General features: G+C 36.1%; 1 protein-coding gene across 1 annotated transcript in view; it reads left to right on the top strand.

The window, feature by feature from the left end:
* DMD (dystrophin) overlaps nucleotides 1-21,509 on the top strand; it is a 2,193,636-nt gene that overhangs the window by 733,337 nt on the left and 1,438,790 nt on the right. Inside the window, exon 16 of the mRNA XM_036917975.2 lies at nucleotides 10,384-10,563. Coding sequence (XP_036773870.2) covers nucleotides 10,384-10,563 — 180 coding nt within the window. The remainder of the gene's footprint in view (nucleotides 1-10,383; nucleotides 10,564-21,509) is intronic.

Genomic DNA, 21,509 nt, shown 5'->3' with positions numbered 1-21,509 from the left:
ACTATGCAATGACTCTGATACCTAACTAGCAGTCTCTATTAGTTTAGTTCCCAAAATCTTCAGCTTGCTGGTTAGAGTCTGATTCATATATGCATAGCTCAGAGATGACCTCCAAGATTTCAAAAAAAAATTACAGGACTGTATTACAAAACCCACGCTCTCTGTGGTTTCCTGCTGCCTCCAGCTCCCTTCTGTTCTTCCAGCCTGAAAGCTGAATCTTAAATTGCCCACTTTGTTGCACATGTATGCAGCATAGCCTGCATTTAAGACCAAGTAGTGAGATACAGAAAGAAAAAAACATACTGGGATCTACCCCATTCTCATGGGATCTGTCCTCCAATTTTGAATGATAACCATGTTGGGTAGAGGATTCTTGGTTGAAGGTCCTTCTCTTTCAATTCATTAAATATTTCATGCTACTCCCTTCTAGCTTGTAAAGTTTCTGCTCAGAAATCTGCTGATAGCTTTAATGGGTTACTCTTATAAGTAATTTTTTGCCTTTCTCTAGCTGCTTTCAATACCTTCTCCTTATCCTTCATCTTTGTCGTCTTAATTATTATACATCTCAGTGTTATGTTTCTGGGCTTCCTTTTATTTACAGCTCTGTCCTTGTAGGACCTGGACATCTATTTCCTTCCCCAGAATGGTAAAACTTTTAGTGATTATTTCTTCAAAGAGACTTTTTATTCCTTCATTTCGCTCTTCTTCTGATATGCCTGTTATGCAAATAATGGTTTTTTTGGAGTTGTCACATAACGCTCTCAGCATCCTCTTGATTCTAGAGATTCTTTTTTCTCTCTGTTCCTCAGTTTCATTGTTTTCCTGTTCTCTAATTTCCATCTCATTGATTTTCTCCTTTACTTGCAGCAATCTATTATTCATTCCCTCCATTGTATTTCTCATTTCAGTTACTATATTCTTTAGCTCTGAGTGGCACTTCTTCAAATTTTCTATCATTTCTTTTTTGAAATCCTCCTTGAGAGTGACTGTACTTTTCTACAGATCAATGAGCATTTTATGACTGTTATCTTGAAATCTTTATCAAGAAGATTGGTGATCCCTGTTTCATTTAGCCCTCCTGTGGTGTCTCATTCTGTTCTTTTGTTTGGAGCATATTCCTTTGCCTCCTCATTTTCTCTGGGTTTCTGTGTTCCTTTGTATTAGGTAGATACTCTATGACTCTTGGTGCAGAGAGTAATGGCTGTATGAATAAGGTATCTTGGGGTGCTCAGAAATTAAAGACACTTTGCTCACCAGTGCCTGGTTCTCCTTTGTTGTGGAGCTGCATTTGCTGTTGATGGGCTTTGTGCAGTGCCACATTTCTGCCTGTCTTTGGGCAGTCGTTAGTCTCTGGGTCTCTGTCAGCAGAGGCCCTTTGTGGACCATGTCACAACATTTCTGCTGGGATAGTTATCAGGGGTGCCTCCCTCTTTCTGCCTGGCAATGATAGTGGTGCTGTTGGGCAGATAGGGTAGTCAGGGTGTGGTGCGTGTGCAGGGGAGCGAGGCATGGGGATGCACTGCCAGTGAGGAGAAAGGAGCATTTGAAGCTGGTTTCTACAGGTGCCTCTTCAGTTGAGGTGAGAGAGGGTGGGAAAGATGAGAAAGCCTCCCTCTGCCTCATAGGCAGCAAAGGGTGACCACTTCTGGGCTGAGCGAGTCTGGCAGGCAGGTGAGCAGATAAGCACCTCTGGGCTGAGCTCTCAGTGAGGGGTATGGAGCTTTTTGGGGCTCCAGCAAGAGTCTGTCCTTTGGGCTGAGGTAGGGCTTGAGAAGTGTCACCCACCTACCCTTTCTTCATCAGAGAGAGCTCCATCCAACCCCCACCCTTCTGCTTCTCTTCCCACTACTGGTAAATCTCAAAATGCTGCCTTTGTGTTGGGTCTCAGCAGTAACAATGAGCATACCTGTCCTCCACAAGCAGCTGGAGTCTCAGCTTCCCAGAGTGCTCCAACCCTCCTTGGTTTCCAGCCCTGTTAGTCACCAAAGCGCAGTGCCATGTGGGCTCATGTTCCCAGAGCAGATCTCCAGGGCCCATAGTGCAGATTTCCTGCGTGCTTATCCCCTCTCTATTTGGCGCCTCTCCCTCTCGCTTGTGGGCTGGTATGGGGGAAGGGCTGGTGTCCCGATTGATTGTGGCTCAGTGACTTCACCCTCTTCTGTGTGGGCTTCTCTTCTTCACCAGGTGTAGATGGTCTGTTTTATAATCTTAAGATAGTTTTCAGGGTTAGTTTTTTTTTTGCTGTAGTTGCTTCCTTGTTGTATATGTAGGAGGAAATTTCTACCTTGCCTTCCCACTCCACCATCTTTCTGTTGCACCCAGATGTAGTTCTTTGTGAGGGCCATCTTCCCAGTTTACAGAATGCAACTTCTTGCTTTATACTCATGAGGTGGAAAGAGGAAATTCTGGTGTCTCTTCCTCTTCTTTTTTAAAAATAATTTTCAAAATTGAATATAATGCACCTATAACATTACATTAGTTTCAGGTGTACAACATAAAGAGTGAATACATGTAGGTATTGTGAAATGATCACCACAATAAGTCTAGTTAACATCCATCACTACACATAGCTAAAAATTTTTTATTGTGTTGAAAACTTACAATGTATTCTCTTAGCTACTTTCATACAATTTTTAACTATAGTCACCATACTGTATATTAAATTCCCAGGATTTATTTCGCACCTGAAAGTATGTACCTTTTGGCCAACCTTTACCTATGTCCTCTTCTTACCACCCTTTGACCTCTGAAATTCACATCTTTCTCTAATGCAAAATACACAGTTCTATCCCAACAGCCCCATAGTCTTTACTGTTTCCAGATTCAACTCTACAGAGTGTAAAGTCTAAAGTTTCATCATCATCGAAATCAGATATGAGTAAGACTCCAGGTACACAGGTACAGTTCATCCTGAGGCAGAATTCCTCTTCAACTGTGAATCATTGAAACCAGACAAGTTAGGTGCTTCCAAAATACAGTGGTGAGACAGGCACAGAATAGACATTCCCATTCCAAAAGAGAGAAATGGAAAAGAAAGATGGTGTGACAGATCCAAATAAATCTAAAACATAGTAATTAATATCCATTAGGTACTAAGTTTCCAGAATAATGTTCGTTGGATTAATGCTGTGCCCTCTAGGTCTACTGAAGTGGCAGTACTACTCCCAGGTCTCCACAAGGTGTCCTTACCTCTTAGTTCCACAGAGAACCTTCCAGGAGTCTCTCTGAAGCAGCCCTACCCACAGGATCCTCTGTGGTGGCCCTGCTCCTGAGGCACTGGGTGGGAGCATCGTGCCGCATCCCTACACCAGAGAGGTGGCCCCACCCTTTGAAACCCAGGAGGAACCAGCCCTGTCGTTTGTGCCTCTGGTAAGAGTAGCAGCTCTTATGATCTCTGAATCGCATCATTCTTCCCTTTTCTTGAGGTGCAGCACGTTTGACAATATTCTTCAATCCCTCCAGTTTCCTGTTTCCTTTAGTCCCAGCTGGCAGTGTTTCTGTTGGCATAATCTTATCTGTATTCCTGGCTTCTGTTGAGACAGCTGAGTAGGTCTCTGGTTTGTCCCCAGCTAATCTTATCAAATGCTCAGGCAGCCATACCCACAGTGTTTTCCTGTGAACTCGTTTTATCATGTTGTGCAATATGAATAGGCTGGGAATTCTCCAAATTTTAAAATCGTGGTTCCCTTTTGCTTAACAATTCCTTCTTCTCTCTTGCATTTTACCATAAGCAAGAGAAACCACGCCATTCCTTCAACACTTTGCTTAGCTATTTCCTCAGCTAAATATCCAATTGCACTGCTTAAAAATTCTAAGTTCCACAAATCACTAGAACATGAACAGAAGTCAGCCAAGTTATTTTGCCACTTCATAGCAACCATTATCCTTTCTCCACTGTCTAATAGTATCTTCCCCATTTCCATCTGAAACCTCACCAGAAGGGCTTTTACTATCCATATTTATACCAATATTCTGTTCATTTCTACTTATGTGTTCTCTAAAAGGATAGAAATTTTCTCTCCAGTGCTCCTCTTTTCTCTTGAGCCCTCCCCAGGATTGCCTTTAGCAGTCCCTTCAAGGCAAGCTTGACATTTTCTAACATGAATCTCAAAACTCTTCGAGCCTCTACCCATTATCCAGTTCCAAAGCTGTTGCCACATTTACAGGTGTTTGTTACAGCAGCACCCTTCTTGGTAGTGATTTCCTGTCTTAGTTTGAACTGACTGCTATTACAAAATACCATAGAGCAGGTAGCTTAAACAACACATGTTGATTTCTCACAGTTCTGGAAGCTGGGATGTATAAGATCAAAGTAGTAGCAGATTTGGTTCTTTGTGATGGTCCCTTTCCTGGCTTCCAGACAGCCTCACATGGCAGAGATAGAAGCAGCTCTGGTTTCTTTTCCTCTTCTTACAGGACACTAATTCCATCATGGGATCTATTCTCATTACCTCATCTAAGCCTAATACCTCACAAAACCCACCTCCTCATATTACCACAATGCGGTGGCAGGCCTTCAACATGAATTTTAGAGGGATACAATAATTAATTCCATAAGAGTACACAGATCTTCTTTTGTTTTTAAAATGAAATTTTCTCTTGAAAGGATGTACCATACCTGGATTAAGACTTCAGTTAAAATAAAAAATTAACACTAAGGAGTACATGTGAATGTTCCATAAAGTTCTAAACAGTATAGTTCTAAAGTAACAGTCCTGCTGCACAGACTCTCTGAGAAATAGAAGAGAACTACAAGACATGATTTTCTTCACTTATAAGAGGCTTTACCTTAGTCTGGGAAACAAAACCATTAAAGCACCAAATAGCATTGATTGTAAGTGCTTGCGTGTTCTTTGAGAAATGAGGGAACTTTGGCAGTGAGGACACCAGGGAAGGCTTCATTGAGACAATTCAGTTTGAGTTAACCTTACAAGATTAAAAACGATTTCTAAAGCTTCTCTTCCACTGCGCATTTTATGATTTTCCAATAAGGGACAAGCTAGTCTAATAATAAGAGCTTAATTTTTCAAAGAAAATGTTACATAAGTAGGTTTTTTTTGATTTTTGACAGTTCAGTTCTGTTAAGTACTAACTCAATGTTAACTAATGTAAAACAAGTCTATTGTAAATAATGTTTCATTATTTTACCTAAATGAACCTGTTTATATATACATTGATATTATAGGTTATACTTCATAATATTTAACTTAGTTATTTAAAATTTATCTTAAATTTCACCCATGTAAATTTATACCATTTTACCAAATACTTATTTCTATCATACAGGTTTTGCTCCATAGCTATTAATCTTCTTTAGGATTTTATTTACAGCAGATTCATTTATGTATTACTTGTTATTATATGCCAGCTTGTTATTAATAAGAAGTCATTCCTCAAAGAATGATGTAGCTTTTAAAGACAAGTATCAGAAAAGCAATCCATCTGTGTATCAAAAGAATGCAAAAATATCAGTGATATGTTTATAATTTTGTTCTTCAGCTGAATGAGAGCCTTTGAGAATTGAATAATAATATCTTTGCATTTTTAGAATACTCTTTTGGCAGTAAGACTTTTGGTAGTGTCTTGGCAATGGGTTTCAGTCCTGGGCAAATTCACTATGGATTCAGTGAGACCGAGGAATGACAATGGAGTGTTCTTGGGGTAAAAGGGTTTATTACCCGGATTGGTCTTCTAGCAATAGGTCGAGCACTAAAATTATGTCTGCATCCAGTAGTCTGCAGGTCTGTAATCCTCCTTCATCTTTGCCCCCACCCAGAGCACTGGGCAGAGCTCTTTATATAGTGACTCAGTCAATAATATCTTACTGTCCATGGGTGTGGAAGCAGTAGCCTAGCAGCAGGCCAGTTACATCATCAAGTAGTTTAGGTTCAGTTGAGGATCCTGGCCACAGGATTAAGTAGCACTGGGTGTAAAGAGGAGAGATGAGGTTCTTTCAGAAGAGGAAGTTGAGGCCCAGGAAAAAAACACATGGCATGTATATCATAGAACATGAGTTGCAGAGTTAAAATGAGCACCAGAATATCCCTACTCAGGTCCAGACCTTTTAAGCTATTTCAAAACTCATATCATTTGATTCCTTGACAAAAATGAACTGCAATTGAGAACCTTGTCATTTCAAACAATCATATTCCACTATGCTGACATTTTTGTGAGTAAAAGAGTTTACTAGCCTCAGGGCCATGAAAATGCTCTCTTAGCAAAGTCTCAATAATTTTCCAATATGATTAAAATTCAAATTATGTCACCTTACTTGTGAACAAAGTGAAAATATGTTTTGTATAAGGCTTACCATTTGATAGTTTAAGCCAATTAACAAAACCTGACAGCTGGTCTAGAATTTGAGGTAAAATTCCCCTGCTGACTCAGGCAGTGAATAAGAATTTAATGTTCATTAAAATATGTCACAATCTCAGACCCAAAACAGGTACCATCTGTCACCAGCTCCTACTACATATCTAGGTATAGATACAGTGTGCTAAAACTCTCTCTCTTATTTATAATCAGTGTAATTTGTTTTGAAATATTGTCACTAATAACCCATGGGATTTTCTCTGACGTTTCATTTGAGATAGGAGATGAGGAGTTAAGTATTTCATTTCCTCTAGATCTGTGGTTTTATCCAAATTGTGTAAGTCTATCCTTTTTTTATTTTTTGGTCTGAACTGACTTTTTATTTGAGGTAAAGAATAAAAAGTAAAGGAGAGAAGAAACTGTGGCCCTTATGAAGCAAATCCTGACTTGTAGAATCATGTAGGTTGTCATGGGAAGGCCCAAATTTACACAAAACATGTTCCTGGGGAACTGTGCTGCTACTGTGAGGACTGGTGTTATTTGCCAGGGAAGGACAACTCTGGGAAGTATGGTGATCCAAGGTGTTTTGCCAATGGGTTTCAATCCCGGGTAAGTTCACTATGGTGTCAATGAGACCAAAGAAATTACTGGAACGTTCTTGGGGTGAAAGGGTTTATATCCAACTTTATTTCCATGGTGGCAGGTCAGTCACTAGAATCCCATCCACTCAGAGGGAGTCTGCATGCAGCAAGCCGGTCTCTGCCTCTGGGCCTCTCTGCCCCCACAGCCATCTCAGTCTCTGTCCTCGGTGCTGCCACCACTCCTGTCTTGTCTCTGCTCTCCTGCAGTCTTGCAGCCGTGCCACTGTGTCTCCCAGAGCACTGGGCGGAGCTCTTTATATAGAGTCAATAAGGACATATTGCCCACATGTGTATAGTGAGCTAGCCGACCAGGTCCAGGTGAGAATCCTGGCCACAGGAACCTTCACTTTATCCACACAAGGAAATATGGTCTGCAGGGGCTACTGGAGTAGCATGGAATTGAGGACACCCTCAAGGGGCTGCAGGATCAAATGGCAGGAATGTAGTGCTTCCGGGAGCTCAGCAATCCCTGTTGACAGTACTGTTCTTTACCAGAACTTGCCTCCTTTGCCTTAACTCCTGTGATCACCCTCAAAGAATTCATCTGAATAGAGTTAGTTGTTCTCAAGAATCACCAAAGAACTTGTTATTGCATTTTCTTAGGTGGCATCCCAGACCTCCTTGACTCAGAAAGTCTGGAAATAGGGACCAGCAATCTGCATTTTAACAAGTTTTCCAGGTGATTCTGATGTTTCTCCAGAACCTCCATGATAGATTAGTCTACCTAAGTACAATAACAGGTGACTAGGAAGAATTGGCGTACTTCTTACACATAGATAAATAACTACATATAAAATAGGCAGAGAATTTAGTTTTGCCAGTGTAAGAGAAATTGCGCTAGCATTGCTGCCTGAGTAATACTTCTGGTCAGGATACATTCTTTGTTTGCTTCAAATCATCTTTTAACCTTGACCAGATAGAACATGGCTACTCTGTCTTCTTGAACAGCTTATCTGTCTCTTGCACATCTCTACAACTGGCCCAATCTGACTTATTCACAGTACCTTCCTGCCTACTTTGGAGGTAGTTCCAGGTTTCTGGCTTCTCTGAAAATACAATATATTTCTTTTTAAAAATTCCTAGCTGACCTCTAACTCATACATGTTTTCTAGAACTTCTTTTGCATCCTGAGTTTTCTAGAGCTCACTTGTTCTCTGGCACTCAAAGACCTATGATCAATTCTTGATATGCAGACAGGCAATTAAGACGCAGTTATTTAATATGTAATAAACAACTAAATTATTTAATGTGCACACATAAAATTCAAGCTCAAAAGCATTGATAGCAAAGGATAGCTAGGAGAAGATAATTCATTATTGTGATTCAGTGTATCTGGCACCATCATGGATATCCTGTCTTTCCCTTCTGTTAGCTGCGGTAGGAGAGTCCTTCAGGAACTGGGAGATACGGAGAGCCAACAAGAGGAAACAAAATGAAGCTGAACAACTGACCTGCCACCACCATTTAAAAAAACACAGAGCTAGAATTTACTAGATAGAAGCTTTGGTTAACGTGGTGTTTTTGTCATATAGATTTATGTAAAAATATATTGATTTGATAATTCTACAATTTGGTTTAATTCCACAATTGGTTTAATTTTAACACAGGAGGCTTAGTTTCATTTGCCACAAAATTTCTTTGGCCATCCAGTTAGTTTTGTAGATCATCCAAGAAAACCTGTTTAGGTAGCATGAAGTTACCCATAAATTTCCAAAGCAAATTCTCTTATACAAGCATAGCTCTCAGACCCTTGTTCTGAAATGTTTTCAGATCATTATGTATTTAGCTTAAGTAATGGATACACCCCATAGCCTTACACATACAACTATTTAAAATAGTTCCTTAAGCTCTGAGAAAGTAAGCCAAAGACATTGTATTTATATCTTTATCTTCTTAAATGTATGTCTTTATTTCTATCATGACTTTTACCCAAAAGAACTTGAGATGGCATACAATGAAATAATTGTATGCCAAATGAGAGTAAAGAAAAAAAGAAAAGTAAGATGTCATAAAGGAATTGGAAGAATCTACACTAAAATTCCAATTTGGGTCCCAGCTCTAGGCAGGTAGCATAAGTTGATGTTTTACTACAGTCTAAGTATGCACGTGAATTTAATGGAAAGCTACCATGTAAATTAAACAAAATCAATATACGAAACCTATTACTAAATTTCCACACTAAAAGTTTTATTCTGATGTGAATTCAACTTACATATCTCAACACAAATTTTGTGTACGGCATTCTCAAACTGAGAAAAAATAGTGAAAAAACTTAATGAGGAAAAATTAGAAATCAGCTTCAGAACTTGCTTTTCATTCCTTAAAAATGGCATGCAGTAAGCCTGCAATATAAAGTACATCAGGTGAAGCAGATTCTGAATAAAGGGTGAACTAATTGAATGAGACACCAGAGCATTCTGCAGTTCAGCGCTATCGATGCAGGTGGCAAGCCAAAATGAGCTACCTAAAGTGCCCTTTGTGGGGTGGGTGGGATTTCTCGGTGTCGATGGCACTTCCATTCATGAGCAACTGGTGCATCTGTTTCAAGACAGTTTGTTCGCCATATGTAATGTTGGTTGTTCTTAAATAAATTTGCATTTGTTTTGGAAAGACAGGTCTCACAGTTTAGTTTATGTTCATTGTATTTGCTACTGCCAGAAACAGGAGATTGTAAAAAGGGGCTATAAAATAATTTTCTCCTTTCATTCCTTTTAGTCCTTGTGTACAGTGTTAGTCAGGGACTAGAAATTGAATTTCCTAAAGCACAGGGTGACCACAGTGGATAAAGAAAGAGAATGAGCTGCCCTGATCTAAAGATATCCCACAAGTCAGTTTGTTTATTCATTCATTTCATAAAAAACAAAGGGCATGTGTAATCCTCCATAACTCACAGCAACCTTGGGCGTATGAATGGTATAAAAATTACTTCATAAAACACGTATGTATTTAGAAACATGCAACGTGATTCCCAAGGATTTGTGTCACACTTGGTTACTTAGTTCTATTACTTAATGGGCTCTAAAATTAACTTTAGAAGATAATTACTCAAATAGCCAAATGTTAATTGAATAACAGATGCTAAAAAAATTTAAAAGTCAGTAAACTGCCTTTTGAAGCTTAAAATATTTTAGGTAACTCTTAAGTTCCTCTACTAGAAGTTTATTCCATATCTTTTTTTATTTTCTCTTCAAGTTTCTTGGAAAAATAACTTGGATTATAATTTTCTATTTATATTTCTATGGGCTTAACTTATGTATATCTAATAAAATTATATATATAATATATTTTATGACTTAGTGCTTTGCAGGCACAATTACAGTATTTTTATCTGTACAAATGAGAAAATACATGCAAAGCCACGTTGAACTACTGTATAATGTTTTACAAAATGCATCCTAGGCTTATTATGCGTTTTTCCTTGTTTTAACAGGTTTTAAAAACAGATCTAGAAAAGAAGAAGCAAACCATGGAAAAACTCTGCTCACTCAACCAAGATCTTCTTTCAACACTGAAAAATACATCAGCAACCCAAAAGATGGAAGCATGGCTGGACAACTTTGCCCAGCGCTGGGATAATTTAGTCCAAAAACTTGAAAAGAATTCAGCACAGGTTAGTGAATACTAATTATCCTACAATAAAGTATCCTTGAGATTTTTGAAATTTGCATTGAGAAAACAATATTTAACCCTACAGAGAATGTTACTGGATTAGTCCTTGCCAAGTATACAGTTGAATAAAAACATGCCTGTCTTGGCTGTCTTGATGTTGGAGAACATGGGAGAGGTGGAAGAATGAGTACAAATGGACTCAACTAGTTACTGCCTTAGTGAAGGGGGATCTGAGTGACTTAGAGCAGTGGGACAAAAAGCTACAGAACTTTGTCATCACAGCCCAACCCCAAGTGTTAGATTTCTAGAACCATAAGGGACATTAGTTGATGCCTATATGTGAAGTATGAGAAAAATGAACATAGAAGAAAATGTATAGTCCAAGGACAGGCACTGATAGGAGCAGGGCTGAGTCCCATGTCCTTTTATTTCACGAACAACCTCTTTCTATTACTGCAAGTGGGGATCTAATCATTGGACTTAATTTCTGCCACAGACCATTGGTGCCTAAAATTTTGCACGTAGCTTAGTTCCACTAACACACACAGGCTGTAGGTTAGGAAAACATCTCAATTACTTTTGTAGTGTCTTCATGTTAAAAATTTTAGAAGTTTGTGTAATTTAAAGAAAATGGGGTATTTTTTAAGTAGAAGCTTTTATGATCTAATATTGTTAGATGGTGGAATCATCAATAGTCATTCAAAATATTAACTTTACGTATAATAGTATTTGATATATTCTGCCATAATGTTTTGCATTATAGAGACTAACTTTGAATAACTGGTCACAATTCATAGTTCAGTGTACTATGCATGCATCTCTATTAAAGCAGTGATCCCATTCAGTAGTTTTAGACAGTATACTTCCTCTTCTGTGAGACAGTGCAGAGGATTCATTTTCTTGTGACTTGGCATCTGATATGTAACATTTAGGAAATGTTCATTGAGGGATGAATAAATGAAGTTTGAAGTATTGCTTCTAGAAATATAATTTAGGAAAGTATGATCAGCTAATACATATGATTTTCAATCATAGTTCAATCTTCCTTTGAAAATAAAATTCATATTTAAAATTTAAAATTTGAAGGAATGTAAATTGCAGTCATTGAGCATAATAAAATTTCCATTTGTTTTCTATTGAATGTATTTTTAGCAGTCACTTGATCTATAGTGATTCAACTACCAGATAATGATTCCTTTTATAATATGTGATCTGGCCATGGATACTCTGCACTACCATTGATATTTATGTAATAAATGTGTGAGGCATTAGAACATTTGATAACTTTTAAGCCAGGAGTGATATCATTCCAATATGGACCCATGGGTTCCATAGATTATTGTTACTGCAAAATGATCAGTTCCCATGTTAAGAAGAATTGCCATTATTTGATGAAGTTAATATGAAATCCATCCCTTTAAAAGTATATATTTAGGGAGATGTACTTAACAATAGGTTATGTTCTCATTCACTTGCAATATATGCAGTAGTTTTCAAACTTGAATGTGCATAATAATCACCTGGGAAACTGATTAAAATGCATAGTCCTAGACTCCATGATCAAAAAATCTCATTCAGTAGGCTAGTAGGCTAGTAATCTGCATGCAGCCTTTGATACAGTCTGCAAACCATACTTTTTAAAACCATTGAATTAACAAGCCAATGACATATGTGTCCATCTCCATATTCTGGATTCCTACAATGCTGCCTGGAATGGGAAGAATGGAGATCCCTCTAGCAATGCAATCTTTAAATACGCTCATTCCCTCGGAATGAGACTACTTTCTAAAGAAGGTTGTGCCTAACATTAAAACATCATGATTTGATTATTCTAGTTGGTGAAAAGCCTTAGAAGCCTTATGTTTAATGGTCTAAAAGTTCTGAGACTACAACCCAGGGAAACTTAATTAACCTCCTATTTTTAAACTTATCAAGATCTTCAATAAAAGAGTCCAGCTTTGGTTTGTATAGTTCTTTATAAAATGTTGTCCAACATACATTTCAACATGCATCTGCTCTTCTTGCTTGCTGGGATGTGATGAAGATAAAATAAAGCCAGAGACATGAAAGCATTTTGAGAAAAGAAAAAAAATGGTGCTCTTGATATGCAAGGCATATTGTTTAGAGAGTCTGGAGGTCTTGTTGTGGTTCACTATGATTTCCTTTTATTTTTATTTTCAAATAGTTATACACTCCTATACAAGACCAGAAGCAGATAAATGGACTTACATTAGGCAAGTTGCTTCCTAGAATGCTACACTTGAGCCTTCTTTTAAGCTCATGTCTCAGTTTTTGCTCACTGGTTTTTCCCAAAAATGCATGATCATAGGTCCAACCCAAATCATTGCTGAGGGTTAGGGATTCTTAGAAAGATAAAAAACGAAGGTACCCTGGGAAGAGGAATTAAAAGGATATAGAGTGAACAAAGAAATAGTGTCTTATAACTGAAAAATGTCATTGATTTTCTTTCTTGGATGCCAAATAAAATTTGATCAAAATAACATAGGAAGAATTCTAAGAATGTTGAGAGTAAGGTTGTGATTTTCAAGAACAAAGCTCACTTGTATGCACATTTTCCAGCATATTTGTGGGGGAAAAATCCATTCCATTATGACACAGTATACTCAGTCTTTTAAAAATCCTTTTAAATGATTGGTATAAAGAATGAGCAAAAGTCTGGTAATGGTTAAAATCTAGTAGGATATAGGAATTGTGACTGAGATGGCAAGGCGTCTGATTGTGCTCATATAAAGAACATTGTGTGCCTGGAAATTTGACTACTGTTCAGGTCAAAGCTTTGAGGGATTTTGACCTTATGAAACAGTAGCATGGCGAGAGATCAAAACATGAAGAAAAATCAACTGTGAGGGCTGCTCTCCCGCATTTTAAAGTCAGGTTTGGCTTGAATAAATACCTGGACACAAACTGAAGATACTTAAGTTGATGAGAAGGCAACCTAGAGAAAAGAAATATTTTCTGTCTCTAAAAGTTAGGATAATAACCCTTTGTATGTGTGTGCTTAAAATGAGGAAAAAAGGGCAAATGAAATATACTTAAACACTCAAATGATCCTGTGTTTCCTCCAAATTTTTATATAAATATGCTTGTTGAAATTTACACAGATTTTTTTTTCTAAATGCTGTGACTCTCATGAATGTATTTTTATCTTGATTATAAGTAGGTTGGTCATGGGGATAGTAGTGCAGCATGGAGAATACAGCCAGTGATTCTGTAACATCTTCCTATGTTGGCAGCAGCTGTACTAGTGGGGGTGAGGATTTAATAATGTGGGGAACTGTTGAACCACTGTGTTGTACACTTGAAACTGATTTAAAATTGTATTTCAATAAAAAAATAGATATGATAGAAATGCATTATGGTTAATATTTTAAACAAATATAATTTAAGTGATTTGAAACATTAGTTTTCTTCATTAAATTGAAATCATATACTGTGGTGAGGGTATTGTATTCTTATGCTTTATAATATATTATGGTAAGTTATATCACACTGCATCGGTGTTTAGATGTAAGGTTGTATGTATCTAGATAAGTGTGAAAGTTCTGTCGTTTTGTGATTTTTTTAAACAGTAAAATTATCTTTTCCATGAGTAAAGAACATTCTGTAATTCATATATATATTCATAGATCTTAATACCATATCATGAATATTCTGCTATATTCCTAATGACCATTTTTACAGTGTTTGAACTATGAGCACAAATATTTTAAAAATAAAATTAATATATACTGAGAATTGCCCTCTCCTTGAACATGAGAGTACATGTTTATGCTATGCTGTGTATGTTGGTGTCTGTGTTCATGGATGCCCCAATAGAGGTGATCATTATGTATGTATACATTCCATGTAATTTAGGTCCTACTGAGAGTTTTAAAACTTTTGCTAGACATGTGAAGTCATGTAAAACATGGTTGAAGATAATAAGCCAATGCTTTTCATTATACCAGAAATGCAAATAGAGAAATGCAAAAGTATTAAGATGACAGTTTCTTATTCTTTCAATTCTGAGTTCATTCTCTTTTTTTAGAGATCTCTGTTTTTACTTTCTATAAAGTATTTTACATGGGTATTCTGATTGTACTCATGCTCCAAGTACTGTTTTATAAGCCTATTGATACCTGAAATGGTGCCAATTGGTTTAACTCTCTTCATTTTTAATGATTTTAATTCAAAATACTCCAAGGCCTTTCAGTTGACAGCACTTTTCACTGGTTCCTGAAAGCTCTCCAAGCCTAATCAGCCTGCTGCTAATTTAAAAAAAATTAAATGGCTTTATAAAATCTATAATTAAAACTCCATCCCTTATTTTAGGTTTTTATCTTACTCATGGACTATGTAACCTCATGGGCTAACCATCTTGAATTTTAGAGCAACTTTTGGTCAGTTGCTTAGCTTAAAGGTTTTTTTAGAGAATTTTGAAGGTATAGCTCAAAAAAACTTTGGATACGAAGCGTATCTGTTTGCTACTTCCAGCTAAAGTTGGTGCTTGTGAATGGGCCTTGTTTATCGGTGCAGTAGTGTAAATTCATTATCTACAATAACAGAAAGTGTAGGCACTGAAAATTTAAGAGATTAAGCTGAATTAACTGTTGGAATTTCTCATTCTTTATAAAATGAAAATTTTGGTCAAGGAAAATTTCTGTTTTGTCCTTTTAGTTCTAAATGTCTGTGATATGTTTCTCTTTGCTTGAAATTTTACATAAAACTCTGGAGTAATTAGTGAAGAAATCCCAACTAAATCTCTGTAATATCAATCTCAGTGACGGCTAGAAGAGATAATGAAAATAAAATTATCTTCCTGTTCAAAGAAGACTGACTTCTGAAATGATTACATTTCACTCATCATGAGTATGTAATTAAAGTACCATGGAGATTTAAAAAAAACTCACTACTTACATGATACATCTATTGTGTACTGACAATAAATGACATAGCACAAAAAGAAAGATACAAGTTCATTTCCTAAACATAATACTTAAGAACTTGCATCCCTACTTAATGAATGTTTCATTACTTCATGTCGGATGGTGTGTAGAGGAAGGTCAGGTGGATTAGAAAGAATAAATTTCATTGCTTCTTGAAATTTTGCAGATGCACTTGATTCACAGAGTTACTCAAATTCTGTGTTTAATAGGAATCCTGAAGGCAATATGTATCTCTTCTTTCTAACAATCTGTATGAAAGATAATTTGAAGTGAGGGGCAAAATGCATGAAATTGAACAATTTTACAGAATAAACCATCTTAACTATCAAAGATTTTATTTCAAATAGGAGAATGACTTCTTTTATGATGTCTTTTTAATATTCATTCTAATTGTGCTCATGCTTACAATGTTAGTATCTATTCAAGAAGTTATTTTGTTTTATCATCAGTATTAAAACAGGATAGTAATTAATATTAGAGCTTAGTTGCCAAGCCACTGTCATGAACTTTAGCACTCCTGTAAGCTGTGGTAAACTCCTCCACATTTATTCTTGAGATAGAGCATTTTATAGCCTTTTGATTAATAACTCTGCTTCCTTTACAAGTACATGATCTTTTACCCCAGGTTTCTCATAACGTTTAACATATAAATCCTGTTTGTTGTTTAGAGTTATAAATCCTTACACCATCAAATATGTGTACCTTCTGCTAGTATGCCTGTGGAGTATTTTAAGCCTGGCTACCAATTATCAGCTAAAGCTGTTGCTATGATTATGCAGCCTGTTCCAAACTGCAGAACTGCAATCCCTTCACACCCATTAAAAATCAATGATAAAATTATGTGTACATAACACAGTGAAAAACTTTGATCCACAGTTGTCATCCTGTTTACGTATTTTTTAAAATTCACCTTTCATTTGATTGATTTTGCACAGAATTAATTATAGATTGTCAAGAGCTAAACAGCATTAACAGATTGTCATATGCCTTTGTGTGCCTTTTCAGTCTTCTGACTTTATTTATGTATGTGTGTGGATGCAAACACAAATTCACCCAGTTATACCACTTAAAGGAAAATCACCATCTAGAAATCTGAATAGGTGTAGCAGCAAGTGAATATAGCTACTACGAGTTGGAACACTCAAGAGTTTTATTTCTGCTCTGCCACTTAAAAGTTCTATCTGCCTGAATAATTTACCTCTTCTCTATAAAATGGGAATAATCTTAGTACTTACTCATAGGGTAATGACAGTTACCACTTATTAAGCCTTTGATGCAGGTACTGTCCTATTTTAAATAAGATAGTGAATGCAAAGCCCTTAGCATAATTTTTGGAACATGCAAAGAGCTCCATAATTGGTACATATTGTTACAAGTATTAGCATTTTGATAATAATGAAAATGATAAAATAAACTTGGTAACTGATTCCTCATAACTTAAATCTCCTTTAGTAGGGTTCTTTAATTGTTCAAATAGTACAATATCTCACAATGCAAGAAGTAAAAATCTCTAACCCCAAAGAACTTACAAAGTTGAGCATATTTAAATAATTAAATGGGAAATTAAAAGAGACAATTAAGAATATAGGGTAAAATAACAGCACCAAAAAAGTGAATTTAAAATGTAACAGCAGATGGTAAATACAAGTAGTTGTTCCTGAGACATTGGAGAAAGTGGTGGAAAAGAAGTGTTGCCCTCCTTTGTATGCCTTTTGATATTCTTTGAGTTTAAATGTACATATAATTGCTTTTCACAATGTGTACTTTTATACAAATGGAGGCAAAGATTGTAAGGAAGAGTTTCGTAGTTGAAGAATTAGTTTTTTCCAGACCTACCAACATTATAAAACTTTACTGCAAGAAGTTATACTCTTAAGAACTATCAAGAGACTGGGCAAATTCTCTTTCAATTTTTATCACAATGAAAAAATGTAAATTTTCAAAATTAACATATATAACCTCATGAGTAAGAAGAGGCTTCAATATAAAAAATTCTGAATTTTCTCTGAACATTTTGAAAAGAGCGGTTATTACTAAAATGTACATATTGTGTTCAGACATCATGTGATTATGTGCAGTGAGGACTGGATACATAATTTGTGGAACCCAGTGCAAAATGAAAATGCAGAGCTTCTTGTTCAAAAGTTATTAAGAATTTCAAGAGGATGACAGCACAGCATGAAACCAAACATGGGGTCCTTCTGAGTGAGGGGACCTGGGTGACCACAGAAATTGCACATCAAGCTGGCCGTTTGGAACACCCTGTGAGAGATGTATTACCATTCCTATTTTATATATGAAGAATATAAATCAAAGCTCTGAGAGAGTAACCAACCTGCCCCAAATGTTACAGTATGTGAACGAGGGCCCTGGAGTTTGAGAATTGTGGGCCCTGGCTCAAAGACCTCTCTGAAGGTCTTTTTAATCACTGTGAAAGAAGCTAGCTTCCAAATCTAAAGCCAAATAATCCTACACTAACTCTTTTCCGTTTTGACTGGCTGATTAACTGATAGATCAATGGACTAGTATTTTACAAGAAATGTATTTTCTTGAGGACACTTAAAAGTCATTTCTGTATATTTATAGTCAAAGTGGAGAAAGTTGTTTATGACTGGATAAAAGTTTATTTAGGTAGACTCAAAGTTTGTTGAATATAGCTCAATCTATTTATTCTAATTTTGACCCTGCCCTATTCAACATTTTAGTGAAGGCATTACAGTTATATGATTTTCAGTTGCCTTAATTCTAATGTGCTTGAATGACATAATTCCATAATTGTAAAGACACATAGGAATGATAGACTTAAAATAACAATTTGAAAAAAAAAGCTTTGCATTTTTTCTGTTTACAAAAGCAACATTTTGCAGAAAATGTTTTATCTTGGAAAGTTTGAAAGCAGAGCACAGAAGTGGATTATTCACAGTAGAAATTATCTATGCTCTCTCTGTCACAAAAGAACCACCAATGTTTATATGTTACATTGTTTATCAGTAACATAAACATTTTCCAATGACATTAAAATACTTGAAACGTACAATACTCATATACATGTACTATAACTTTTTTAAGCCATCACCTACTGACATTAGTTTGTTTCCAGTATTTTACTGTTACAAATGATCTTATGAACAGGGATAAATCTATATGCAGCCTATAGCACCAAAACAGATGTAAGTGTTAAGATACTGGCTGAGAGAACTTTGGTTTTGTAACATTTAAAAAGAAACTTCCTTGATTATTGTATGTTCAGTGCAGATAATTATTTTGCATGCGTATATATCTTCATGCGGCACTGACCTTGTCTCACAATTATTTGTGTGGTTGCCACCTTCACTACTATATTGTAAGATCTCTAAAAATAGAGGTCTTTTTTATTCATTTCTAATGTTTTATAGTGATACATATTGAATACATGTTGGAATTTAATTGCAACATTGTGATTCAGCTGCTGATTAACTTAGGCAATTTTAGATGGCTTTAATTGAAAATGATGTTCAAAGCCAGGAAACCTAGTTTTTGGAGCACTAATCAGAATCAATCTCATTCTTGCAAATACCTGGTATTATAGAGCTTGGAAATAAGATTTATCAGAGTCATGATTATCAAAGCTTCAGATCTTTAAGACTGTCAGGTAGAAACAAAACTCAGTTTACTGGGTTGGTTCAGGGTTTGAAACAAATTGTAAATGAACAAAGTGAAAGTAAGGCAGGCTGCCACGAGGTGTAAAGATCTTCACCAGTGGAAAAGTTTCCTGCCATACTTAGGAAGGATTGTCTGCTTCTGGGAGTAGTGAATCCTATACAAGGTTATGCTAATCGCTTCCATAATCTTTTTTAGTCTCTATTTTCAGTGATTCTAACACATAATTAAGTGTTTACAGTCAATAACTAAAGCCATTGGGAGATTTCATACACGACCAATTGTTTTTTTTTTTCATTCTGATTATAGGGAGTAGGTTTTGAAAGCAATTATTAATTTGTTATATATAATAAATTGTAGCCTATATTTACAGAGTCAGTGCACAGTTGTTTTCTTATTTCTCCAGTCTGAAGGAAATGAGGTAGTATTTTCAATTACAGTACAGCAGTAATTATAGTACAGAACAATTACAAATCCATATCTTAACTGTTTTATTAAAAATGATTGTTTTTTCTCTTTTTTATGCAGTTTGCTATATTCTTGAATGCCTTTTCATAGTATACAAGTTGCCATTTCTCTTTACCCTCCAAGGGCTAATTTCATAAGTGTCAATGAGAAAATATTATTACATAAATTGGTTTCACAGTCAAATATTCAGTAGCACAAATGTTCCATAACATTAGATATCACTGTTAAAAACAGGTTTGTATTCTCAGAATCTTTACATTCTGGTGCATGCACATATAAAATTAGAAGTTTTCTGTCTGAACAATATTCTGTTCAAGTCATTATTTAATGCAAAAAAAAAGTTTGCTCATGGTTAAAAAATACTACTCTGGAAAAAATTGAATGCTCTCAGATTTCTACTTAAGAACTACATTTTCTTTTTTATTAAAAGTAAATGTAATTTGACCATGCAGTCATCATCTTGTGTTGAGTGTGGTTCATTTTTGGAGTTATACTTTCAATATTTTTAAAAGTTATGTTACTTTCTGCTTTCATTTTGGGATAACTTGTCACTGGATGTAATTATTGTTTGAGGCTCGGTGGTTGATTTTGGATTAATGAATCTATGGAGATCTTAAGACCAAACTTCTGATTGTCACATGCAGAAACTCAGTGTCTCTTAGTGATCTTCTTTTTTGTTTTGTTTTACTATTAAAGCTACCAAAATGGAAGTCCCTAAGGCCTTGACATATGTTAAGGATGTGGCTTGCACAAAGGGTAGCACTTTTAAAATGTATTTGTCAAAATCAATTTTTACACAAGACATCATGCCAACTGTCAGTTGCCTATTTGGAAGCTGAAATAACATCCTGAGGCTTGCCTGATTTCCTTCCAACAAAGAATCAGTCATCGTGTGAGGCAGGGAGGTTACCCCAAACCCTTTCTATATCTCTTGGACAGTTCAGGGAAGTAGTAAAACTCATCTTAGTTCCAGCCAGATCCCTGCCTCTGTGCATCTCATGTATCAAAAGTGGATGATGTGCATGCAGGCTGTTTTGATCTCCTTGGAAATAGATCTTCCAAATAATTTGGATAACTGGAAGGGAACAGTTAACATCCCAAATGATATCTGTTCCATCCTAATAACAGGAGGACTCTGAGACAGAGAATTGGTGGCTAAGGAAAAAAGGTGGGTGTCTAATCATTATAGAACTTGTCTGTCTGGTAATGCCCAGCTACTGAGGTGAGGGCCTCTCACGACTTGGGTTACAAACCATATTATTCCAAAGACTGATGGTCTATGCCTCCCCCATATTTTTTAAATGTCTGAACACAGAGTTAGTATGATTCTGCACCAAGAAGAACCTTTAATGCTATCTCTGGAAGGTCAAATATTTTATTGTATTCACCAATTTAAATCAACCAAGAGTAGTGTGCTTTAAGCATTTTAATAACATTCAGCTTCAATGTTATTTCTGGCACTTGATATTAACCTTTTATTGTAATTTCAAAGGGCATTTATTTTATTAAAAAGTCATTATAAAGTTAAAATAATTTTGCTTAGAGATGTATAGACTATAAATAATCACTCTATAGGGTAACCAGAGGTGCATTCAACAAACTGTTTAATAAACATCTACAACATGCTAGGCAATGGAATTAGTGCTGAAACACCTTAGTAAAAATTACATTATTGTGGTAAATACTTTAAACAGCATGTCTAATTAAGTGTCAGAATGATGCCCTGAATTTTTCATCCTTACCCCTTTATTTCCCATAGCTTGACCAATAAATTGAAGAGGCACTAAGCTGACCTCTGGTTTTGAGATGACCTTCCTTTGCGATTTCAGTCAGTGTAACTTAAATCTGATAAAACAATTTGATTTGGGTTCAGTATGGTGCTGTTTTGATCTGA

This window comes from Manis pentadactyla, chromosome X (genome assembly GCF_030020395.1).
Source record: "Manis pentadactyla isolate mManPen7 chromosome X, mManPen7.hap1, whole genome shotgun sequence".
In the NCBI taxonomy this organism is placed as follows: domain Eukaryota; kingdom Metazoa; phylum Chordata; class Mammalia; order Pholidota; family Manidae; genus Manis; species Manis pentadactyla.
Note: the sequence above shows the minus strand (reverse complement) of the source record. Positions and strands in the feature narration are given on the sequence as shown.